The 12,223-nt window shown below is 35.1% G+C and overlaps 1 protein-coding gene across 5 annotated transcripts in view; it reads right to left on the minus strand.

The window, feature by feature from the left end:
• The window catches only part of Chi (LIM domain-binding protein 2 Chi), a 111,362-nt gene that overhangs the window by 20,738 nt on the left and 78,401 nt on the right, over positions 1 to 12,223 (minus strand). For all 5 annotated transcript variants that reach the window (XM_067095271.1, XM_067095273.1, XM_067095268.1 and 2 more), the window contains one exon: positions 10,595 to 10,728. In XM_067095271.1, the coding sequence (XP_066951372.1) occupies positions 10,595 to 10,728 (134 nt within the window). The remainder of the gene's footprint in view (positions 1 to 10,594; positions 10,729 to 12,223) is intronic.

Raw genomic sequence — 12,223 nt, forward strand, 5'->3', positions numbered from 1 at the left:
CCTAATGTATAACCTGAAGTCAAAACAACTACGTGGTTAAAACAGGTTACACCAAATTTCTTAGTATTTCTAGCTAAGTATGTCATTACTGTTTCATTTGTCATGTGATTTGTGAGTGCTATTGAAGTAGAATACTATATTTGCATGAACAACAATGCAGAATATATATATATATATATATATATATATATATATATATATATATATATATATATATATATATATATAAAATCACAGTAGATACATCGACTTCAGTGTATGTTTAATCCCACAGGAAAGACAGGCAGAGTTCAGTATTGCGCGCTTTCACATTTATTGACGATCGTCAATAAACGTGAAAGCACTTGGTACTGAACTTCTGCCTGTGGATTCGCTATATATATATATATATATATATATATATATATATATATATATATATATATATATATATATATATATATATATATATATATATATATATATATAATATATATATATATATTATATATATATATATATATATATATATATATATATATATATATATGTATATATATATATATATATATATATATATATATATATATATATATATATATATATATATATATATATATATATATATATATACACACACACAGGCAGTCCCAGGTTACGACGTTCTGAGCTTGTGACGCTTTTCAAATATATTCATCAGAAATTATTTGCCGGTTTACAACGCATGTTCCGGGGTTACGACACACCGATCCGGCGGGAGAAATATGGCTCCAAGACAGCTCAATAAATTTTTTTTTTTTTTTTTTGATGAAAAACTCAATAAAAATGCAGGTTGCATAATTTTAAAGACACCCAAAGGATTAAAAGTAACGTTTTCTAAGGTTTTCTTGTGATTTTCAATGATGTCTTGGTTTACGACGCAGCATAGGGATGGAACAACCGTCGTAAACTGGGGGGGGAGAGAGAGAGAGAGAGAGAGAGAGAGAGAGAGAGAGAGAGAGAGAGAGAGAGAGAGAGAGAGAGAGAGAGAGAGAGAGAGAGAGAGACACTAGCACCTCAACTTAGCAGATTTCATTCTTAATGGACTCGACATTGTCTCAGGAAAAAAAAAAAAAAAAAAAATGTACCTTTAAGCTTTTGGTTTTGCAAGTAGCATCGGCCATTATTGTGTTAACTACGCATTCTGCGCCAGACCTGTTCACCCACTATTCTCTGGTCTCTGCTACCATTAGCACACAGCAAGAATCTGTGCATTTATAAGTGCTCCTAGATCGTATTTCCATCATCATGGAAGAACCAAATTCAGTGGCAAATATTTTTAAGTCCCAGAGGAAAATTTTAGTTTAAAAAAAAATTTTTAGCTGGTAGCTTATTTTGCTGAAGTTGGGAGCCAGAGTCTCCCAAGGTGAGAATTAGGTTTGGTTTGGTTGTTTGCGGTACTATCTTTGCTAGCTGACAAATAATGTTTATATTGAAGCAATACTTTTAAAAGTGTTATTCTTCAAGATCTTTGGTATATGACCTTCTATCTTAGTAGGGTGGTGGTTAATTGTTGGGTTAAGTGTATTCTAACCTAAACACTGTAACCTGGCAGAATACAGTAGAACTTCAGTCCTCGACGCTAATTCGTTCCAGAAGAAGTGTCGAGATTCGATTTTGTCGAATTCTGAGTTAATTTCTCCCATAAGAAATAACTGAAAATGGATTAATCCATTCCTGACCACCAGTCATTACCCCAACCTTGCCTTTTTATACAAAACTTTACACAAATCACAATTAAATAAGTTCAGAGTTGAATAACTCACATGTATCAGAAGCACTTTCTACATTTTTAAATGCTCACTGTATAAAAAACTGAGCGCCATAGGCTAGGCTAGGTAGCCTATAGGCACTACCAGAATGTACTGCAACGGGTACACATGAAAACTGTTGTTAATAATGATAACATTGAAAAACAAGCCAGATTATCACATTAAATTAATAATACAGTATTTATAAACTGAATTACTTTATGTCTGTTATCATAAAATTAAGAAAAATTTCTAAATATTGGAACTCAGCAGCTTGTGGCAGATATAAACAAACCTGCTACCTGGTGTGTCACACTAATTATAAACATTCAATACTTATGGTAAATTTCATACAGAGTCTACTGGAATAGTGTACAAAATCACTGTAAAACATCTTTCAGTAATCACTGTAAACATCTTTCAGTAAATATTTACTGAAAGATGTTTTACAGTGATTTGTACACTTATTCAGTAGACTCTGTATGAAATTTACCATAAGTATTGAATGTTTATGTAATTAGTACCGCTGATACACCACCAGGGTGGCGCGTGGTTTGTTTATATCTGCCATGCTGCCGAGTTCGGCTGAATTTAGAAATTTTCCTTAATTTTATGATAACAGACATACAGTAATTCGGCTTATAAATACTGTATTATTAATTTAATGTGATAATCTGGCTTGTTTTTCAACAGCAGCAGCAGCAGCAGCATGTGTGGGCTTTAAATGCTTTTAAATAAGCATGGGAAGAACGCCACCAACAACGCCAACTAGCGGCAGCTGCCCGAAACTCTTTTTTCTACAAACATCATATGATTCATCGGGTTGGATTCCGGTTTGTCGTTTGAGCTCCGACGCAAAATTTAATCAACATTTCATGTTGAAATCCGATTATGTCGAGTTCTAGTACAGTCGAGCACCGGGGTTCTACTGTACTAATCTGGCACCCTGAAGGTCACTCTGATGCTGGATTAGTGATGGTTGACCTGTATAAAGTGATTTTTGTATTTTAAATACACTATTTTTGCATAATTTACATATCTTGTAAGGTCACCCAGTAAGCAGGTAAAACTATAGCAGTTGGCTATGTATTTGTTAACTAAACTGTCCAGGGCAGGCAGTCCCCGTTTATTGGCAGCACTGGTTAATGGCGTTTCGGTTTTATGAGGCTTGGCTAACAATATTGTGAACCAGATTTTTGGCGCTGGTAAACGGTTTATCGGTGTCGGTAGGCGGTTTAACAGTGTTGGTAGATGAATTTCAGCACCAGCACTGATAAGCGGTTTATTGGCACCAATTGGCACTTACGGCATCATAAATGGCATTTATTACCATAATTATTGTGATGTTCTGGTTAACGACAATTTTTGGTTATCAACACTCGCCCGGGAATGGAACCCTCCCCCCCATTAACTTGGGACTGCCTGTACTGTATTGCATGGATTTTCAAAAGTAATACATTTTGCAGATATATATCTAAAACTGAATAAGAGAATAAATATTTTACGACTGAATGAAAATATCACAATACCAGTTAGGATAGGCTATCAATCATTTTAAATGGAATTGCTCTTCCCTAGGAGAATTGTGCCTGGGACCCCTTCCCACCTTTTACTTCATTCAATCAAGTAATCCAAACATACTCAAAACATACAGCCACACCACTAAAAACCAAACCCTTACTACCACCATTTGAGTCAAGTCAAGAGAGGAGACTCACTGGTCTCATGAAACTGCAGGATTCTTATTGATTATTGAATGTATACACGAAAGCTGTCTATAGTATTAATTTATTATGTCAGAGACCTCATTTTTTTTGTTGCTCTTCACACACAATTCTCTAATCAATGGTACCCCATGAAGTACAATATAGCTCTATCTAACAGACCATTCCCTGATCCTGGGCAATCAAGCAGAATACCACATTTCTATCTAAAGATCTTAATTCCTGACAGTGCAGCAATACAATACAGCTATAACTTAAAGATCATCTCACAATCGTAGGTAATCAACTAGTTTGGTGAAAATTAGTTCAAGACCATACTGTGCTATGATCACAGGCAATCTAGCAGTAAAATGTTGCATTAGTCATGCTTCACAACAAGGTATAGCAAAACAATCCAAACTCCTCAAAAAAGGATGCATACAGACAAGCATCTCCTCTAAGAAACTTAAATACAATTATTTACAGTAAATTATTTTATTAACTTTGTTAATAGCTATCTTAAATGTACAATATTTGAGTATCATTTGATCCTTTGGCTGAGCCTCCAAGTGCCCTGCCAGAATGTCAGCCATGTAGTGAGAAGCCCTAAGAAATATCAGTTTTGGAGGCAGGTAACAGAATTTTAGCTACCTTAAATACTCAGAATAAAACTGGGAGAAATGGAGTATGGATTAAATCTGGAGAGGTATTGGAAATGGAGATGTACTAGATTTGATGAAGTATGGGAAATAAGAATGAAACCTGAAGAGGCATGGGAAATTGAGGGTGAATCTATTAATGAGTTCAAGTTAAAGTCAAAACCCTAGCATAAGATCCATGAGATATAGCAGTATTCTTTTTTTAACCATTTTAATTGTCAAAATCATATAAATACTGGAAATGTGGAAACATACATTGTTACTTGAAGGGTAAATAGCTAGTGGAATAGCACCTGATAATATGAACTATACAGTTAACTGGAGCTAATACCTAAGAGAATGTACCATACAATTTGCAAATTCAATTAGGAGACATTACAGTCACCTGTAACAGTATATATTCACATACAGGGTGCAACTATATAAATCACCCTAAGTACAGTTAACCATATTCAGAACAGTAGTATTTTTTTGGAAGAATATTTTCACCTGGGAGGTACGGACTGCCCCTAAAAAGGGTAGACTATCAACTGTCCACAGTCTGCTTTGCCTTTAAATAGATACAGCTCTGTATCAATTTTCAGAGGAGGAAGAGGGAAATTTGATAAAAGATCATGGTCTGAGTTCAACTTAACAAAAGCTATTTTGCAAAAGTCACCGTGCCTGCACAAAAATACAAGTCTTTGCTTCACTAAACCCATAAACTTGCTTGAAAAAGAAAATAACAGGATGACATCATTAGAGAAAAAATTTGTACTTACAAACTGGCCATTTAAATAACCAACTAGAGGATATAAGATTACTTTTTATAAAGGTATTGGACCGGTTACCACTACAGTACCACCAATATCAGTCTATCCCTGGCACCAGCGATCTGGCCATGGTTGACAAGGTTTGCTGCTGAACCAACAAGTGAAAATACAAAAAAGAGAATGAGAAGGCCATGGTGAAGCTGAGCCTATTTTGGAACAGTAAATTTGTTAATGGACTACCTCTGTGATCACCACTCTAGATCAACAGAAAATATATCTAAATAATATACTTGAGTGACATTACTTAGGAGGCTCATTCAAATTTATCACTAAGTTTAATGAGCAAACTTTAATGAAAGCAACAAACGTAGTGCATTCTAACCTTAATGAAAGTTAAATCCTTCTCTTTGAAAAAAGCATGACATCCTACTAGCCTCACCTACTCTGAAAGTTGTATCACTTGAGGCTGGGCAGTGACAGAAACAGAAGGCATGTTGCACACCGCTAACAGCATGGTCTTTAGAGATTATGGAATTGGTGTATTTATTAAAAGCAACTTGGCACACGCTAAGCATTTCTTCTATTATCACTTGTAAGAAGAAAGGCCTAAAGGCTGATAACTTCAGGTATGATGACCCTGGCATGTATTTCCTCATATTCAATGACATGAATGAAGCAGATACTCCATACAATACACTAACATGCTTGGCAGAAGTGAATGTTAGGAGGATTGTTTTCTTGGTAAATTTGTGCAATGAATTTCCTTGATAAATTCTTGAAGAGGCTAAGTCATAAAAAAAGAATAGGATCCTGCTTTGGGAGTTAAAGGAAAGACCTAATCTATGACGAATTTGTAGAGTCAAGACTGGTGAATGGCTGCCCTGATGCCCTTGATTATGGTTACTAAGACCTACTACTTTTCTTTGAGATCAAAACTAAGATGTAAAGGAAGGAGAAACACCACTGAAAATACCAGTTAGAAAAACAAAACCAGCCCTTAGTCTGGTAAAACTTGAAGGTATAGAGCTTGTTGTTAGCAAAAAAAGAGGTAATATACTACCTTCTAAAAAATCACTTGGAAAGTAGTGAATAGACTGTGTGCATAGGTACCAGTGTTATGTTGTTCGTTGAACACATAAAAAGTGGGGTTAAAAATTTAAGGAGACTGAATTCAAAAGCAGATATCAATATTAAAAGTATAATCTCCCAGGCCAAAGCACTTTCCATGGCCAAACATTGTGGCAGTATAGGAAATTACTGGATGACACAAACACTGCATAGGTTAACTTGATATATTGTAAAAGCTCTCACAATTTTTTCCCCAATTGGCAAAAAAAATAAATAAATAAATAAAATTTAAATAAAATTTACAGAGAAGTATTCATATGATGTTAAAGTTACTAATGACATGACTGATGCTGTGAACTAACAACTAACACAGCATAAATTAAATTTATATACAGTAAATGCTTACAAACGCAATTTTTTCTCTAATTCAAGAAAACAAGAAAATTTACACAAAAGAAGTACTGTACTCAAATGATATTAAAAAGCTATTAATGACACAATTTTTGCAGCCAATTAACAATATATAACCCTGCTATTGAATAAAAAAAAAAATGTAAAACACCAACGAGATACAGGCAGTCCCTGGTTATTGTGGGCTCAGTTATCGGCGATACGGTTTTACGAGGCTTGTCTTGCGATGAAAATCGGCAATTTTCAGCATAAAAAATTGCTGCTTTCTGCTTTTCGGCACCGATACATACCTAACAGAGGCGCCGATAACTGAAAATTAGTAGTTGCTGAAAAAGCACTGTAAATTGCCGATTTTAGGTTATCATCACGCCGTCAGAACGGAACCCCTGCCAATAACCGGGGACTGCCTGCACTACAGAAACAAATCACACAGGTGTGAAAATACAAGACGAAAATATGAATAGGTCAAATGAAAAGGGGGATCAATTTTAAAATGTGTTAAAATGTGCCGAATAAACCTGGTTAGGGACATGTGGGAAAGTGTCGGGTATATCATTATCAATCTGAGAAGCTAGTGCTCTAATCTCAATTAAATTCATGGTCAGTCTGTTCTTAGCAATACCAAAATAATATTCTAGTTATGCAATAATTTGTGTTTCAAATATGAACAAATTTTGTGCAACTTTTTTCCTAATTTTTTTTTCTGGAAAAAATGGAGAAACATTAAAATATCACAAAAAATCATCAATTATCATGTCAAGATTATATTAAAGAGCAATTCACACAAAAAACACATATGTGTGGAGGAAGAAACTTGCAAGTCTTCTGTATAATAATACTGTACCAGTATAATCAGAATGTTTACTGAAAATCTCAAGACAAACAAATCTCCTGTTTTGCACTGCTTTTAAAGTTTCAAAACTTTATCATTATTCAAGAACAAACTTATTTCAAAATATGGATAAACAGCATTAAATTCAATCAAGAAAAGAAATGACAAGGAAAAAATTCTTTTCACGGGGGAAGAAAGATATACATGCAGTCCCCGGTTATTGGCGATCTGGTTTTAAGGCGCTTGTCTAGCGACGAAAATCACCAATTTCCACTTATCAGCGCTGATACACACCTAACAGACGCACCGATAACCGAAAATAGGCGATTTTTTGGCGCCGACAAGTGCTGAAAATCGCCGATTTTCGGTTATCAGCGCCTCTGTTTGGTATGTATCAGCGCTAATACCCAATCATCGGTGCCGATAAGCGGAAATCAGCGATTTTCACCAACAAAAATTGCCAATTTTCATCACAAGATAAGCCCCGTAAAACCGGATCGCCAATAACCCAGCCCACCAATAACCAGGGACTGCCTATATATATATATATATATATATATATATATATATATATATATATATATGTGTGTGTGTGTGTGTGTGTGTTTGTGCCTGTGTGCTAGAAATGGCATGTGTGTGAGCTTGTTTACACCGGTCATTTCTAGCATTCTTCTTATTTTATACATTATATATCGGCAGCCTTGGTTACCAGCGATCCGGTTTTACGGTGCTTGTCTAGCGACAATGATAACCAGATTTTCGTTACTGATAACCGGTTGTAGGCACAGATTGCCTCTTATCGGCACCGCTAACCAGGGATCAGTGCTATTACAGTATCGCTGATTTTCGGTTGTCGTCATGTCGTCGGGAATGGAACCCCTCCGGTAACCGAGGACTGCCTGTATATGTATATATATATAGAGAGAGAGAGAGAGAGAGAGAGAGAGAGAGAGAGAGAGAGAGAGAGAGAGAGAGAGAGAGAGAGAGAGAGAGAGAGAGAGAGAGAGAGATGGCCATAATTTTCTAGAATGGCAAATGCTAGGATGGACTGTGAAGATTTGGTTTCAACTATTCACAGACTGACTAACTGACAATAAATACCTTATTTGGTGCTTTAAAAACTATTTAATAAATTTGAATGTAAGAAATCTCATACCATGAATCAACATAATTTCAATATTAAGTCAGATTGTCTGATTAATTTTCTTATTATCTAAAAGAATTTATTTAATATATGTTGTATTTGCAATATGTACACAATATTTATATAACTACCTTATCTATCATGCCCAATACTATATAATTATACATGAAGGTAACGTTTGCATCTTGTTGTTTCCATTATAGTGGTGGCTATGGTGATGATGGTAATTATGCATAATAGCATAATAAAATTTTGATTATGTTAATTATATACTTCACTCATTCACACTAACATTAAGATGCCACATCTTCCAACTTGTAATCCCATCAAATACTTGTGTATTTCCATCATTCAATAACTTTTCCCTTTGCATTCCAACAGTCACTTCTAAAAGTATTCATAATCTTATATGAACCCTGTCCTCCAACATCATTCAGATCTGCCTCTACTCTGTCCTCTGCATTTCAAAATCTTTCTAAATACTCTTCACTTCAGACAGCATCTTTTATTCTGATCCACTTGTTCATTACCCTTCTCTCTGCATCTACATCCCCATAAACCAAATCAGCTCTCGAAAGTTCTTACCTGCCTTCTGCCTATTTTACCTATTTCTCTCTCACTTTCTTCTTGACCATTACAGTATATCCATCCTTCTGTATACCTGCACATGATTTGTCACAAAACTGAAACTAAAATAATCTTTTTCTATTGAGAAAATAAAAATCCTTTCCTGACACTATATTTTCAATCTCTCCTCCTACCCTCTGAGACCCCAAAAAATTCCCAGCTGTCCTTATGACCCCACCCTCAAATTTTACATATTTCTATAATTGACTGGCCCTTGACTTATTATGTTGGTAAAAAATCTTCTTGACTCAAAATCCTATGACAGACTGTGTAGTACAGTACAATTTACAGGATAATTCATAAATAACCTATGCACAACCTACTGTATACAGTTCATAGAATCAGTCACCCTGCTTTGCCTATAATAAGTTAAACAATGTAAATACAATTTTATTAAGCAGAGGTGTGTGTGTGTGTGTGTGTGTGTGTGTGTGTGTGTGTGTGTGTGTGTGTGTGTGTGTGTGTGTGTGTGTGTGTGTGTGTGTGTGTGTGTGTGTGTGTGTGTGTGTGTGTGTGTGTGTGTGTGTGTGTGTGTGTGTGTGTGTGTGTGTGTGTGTGTGTGTGTGTGTGTGTTTTAGCACATGAAACCCAACCCCAAAATATTTCCCTCAGCTTCCCAAAGTTTCAGCATTTTTTAAACCAAAAGTTTCCAGCTTTTCTTTTAAGCCCTTATCAAAAAAAATTAATGACTCAACATCAACTGCAATATTCGAGCACAGTACCATATACAGTAACTGTTTATTACGTCATATATAAAGGTTAATAAGATTATAGCATGAAACTGTAACTATAAAGTGAATTGAGTTTGTGCTTAATTTTCAATTTCAAAAGTTTATATGGAACTGAATGCTGTAATAATCTTTCACCTAAAATACCCACTATCCCTATTGCTACTATGAGATTTCACTATGTTAAGCGTATTAAAATTCTTTACATTACTTGTGGAACTTTCATAACCAGTTTGTTAAAAAAATTCAGAATTTCCTTAAAACTTCAAATGAACTAAATTAGAATGAGATCACACTAATATAGATGCAAGACTGAAAAATGTGACAAGTGACATTTCAACATTTGATTATTAAACATAAAATCCAAACCCACAAAGAAGTAAACCATGCTACTCTCTAACATTATCTTTCATAAACAATCAAGCAAAATTTTGACTATGCTACATTTATATGGGTTATCCTGTTTCAATTAGAAGAGAAAACTAGCATCTAATTATAATCAAGCAACAAGATAAGCTATCATACTACCTAGAAGAGAAACCAGCTTCACTTCATGGAAATTGATCGGTCTTGTCACTGGGGAAAAGTGTTCCACTGTCAGAATGGCATGCAAACCAAAAAATGCCATAGGATGAAATGATTATGAAATCCAATGGAGGTATCCAAAACAAAGGATATCAAATATGTAAAAGGAAAACACCATTATTAATAACTGTAATGGGAAACATACAAATATGTGAAATGATATCATTAACTGTGAGCCACAAAGTATGGTGAAAGTAAAGACTGTCTCGTAGTCAACAATCTCGATATGGTATTACAGCAAAAACAAATACTACAGTATACAGTAGCTCACAATTTCAGATATCTGAACTTCAAAACTTTACTTAGATATACTTACGGAGACTTGGGTGGCGAGGCTAAAGTTGGGTCCTGGCGATCTTTTTTTACCGGAACCTGTGGAATTTGCTGTTGTATTTTGACCTGATTGTGATCCTTTCCTTTTTCGCCGTTTGTTAGGTGCTCGTTGAGTTTCTGAAATGTCAAAAAGAATATGAACTTGAATACAGTTGGCTAATATGCAATACAGTGGATTAATATGGCAACAACTTTCAATAGCACTGCACATTTCAAACTCAAAATAAAATACTGTACCATACAAATATTAACTGGCAGTATAAACTATTTAATTCTGTAAAACAACTATCAAACCTAAATTGACCTAAATATAAATACCATACATACAATGTTAATGTACCTCTAGCTGAAAAATATATATAAAATCAATCCAAATGTAAACTGCTGACACACACAATGCCTTCAAAAGAACACTCTAATAAATATTATTACAAAGGTATAATCTAATTCCTAGGCATAAATAAATACAAAACCAGAGGATTTATAGAACCCTGTACAGAGCTAATATAATGAATACCAAACTATAAAGGATTTCACAATACAGGCAGTCCCCGGTTTACGACGGGGGTTCCGTTTTTACGCCGCGTCGTAAACCGAAAAATCGTCGAAAATCGTAAAAAATCATAAGAAAACCTTACTTTTAATGCTTTGGGTGCATTGAAAACGATGTAAACTGCATTTTTATTGAGTTTTTCATCAAAAAAAACCTTCAAATTATGATTATTCTGCCGTTTTGGAGCCATATTTCTTCCGTCGGATCGGCATACGACGCGTCGTAACCCCGGAACATGCGTCGTAAACCGGGAAATAATTTCTGATGAATATATTTGAAAAGCGTTGTAACCTCGGAACGTCGTAAGCCGGACCCGTCGTAAACCGGGAACTGCCTGTATACTGCAAAAGCTAAAGGGAAGGGCATAGCTAAATTGTGTTTTGGCAATCATGCATTACCAATAAGCATTAACTACAAGTACAAACCATTATCAGTAAGCATTAACTACAAGTACAAACAAATTAAACAAGTTAAGGCATGGTTACTTAAAGCTCCTTAAATATATGCACGTGTTATCCAGCAAGATTATAAGTTTATACAATGAGCCATAAAGTGTCGGTTACAGAGTAAAACAAAATACCGTATAACAAGTCACCACCAAAGTTGGCAATGGGACAAAAGTCAATCAAAGCTGTTCTGTTTCTTTGGGTTCCCATTCCTGTTGACAGTTGTTTATTTATTTAAGTTCCACCTTTTTCAATGAAGTACATATTTGAGCTTATATTCATGCACAGACCAACAGACGTAATTTTTGAGGTTCTCTTCTGTTACATACGGTAACCATCAATTACATGTGGTGAAACCTTGCTGATGGTACTTCATACGTCATTTTCCTCAAAGAAAGTAATGAGAATCACATGCACAAAAAAGCATTTCTTTTTCTAGTTTCAGGCATATTGACAGACAAAAGTGTGGCAATGGAATAAAATGTACATGGGGCTAAGGAAAAGAAAATGAGAACCTTCAAGTGGCCAAGGACTGGGAGGATAAGAGGCAGGTGGTATGGGGAAGGAAGATGATCTGGGATGACAGTGATCAGGATCTTAACACAGTAAAGGA

Source organism: Macrobrachium rosenbergii, chromosome 51 (assembly GCF_040412425.1).
Source record: "Macrobrachium rosenbergii isolate ZJJX-2024 chromosome 51, ASM4041242v1, whole genome shotgun sequence".
NCBI classification, from domain to species: Eukaryota; Metazoa; Arthropoda; class Malacostraca; order Decapoda; family Palaemonidae; genus Macrobrachium; species Macrobrachium rosenbergii.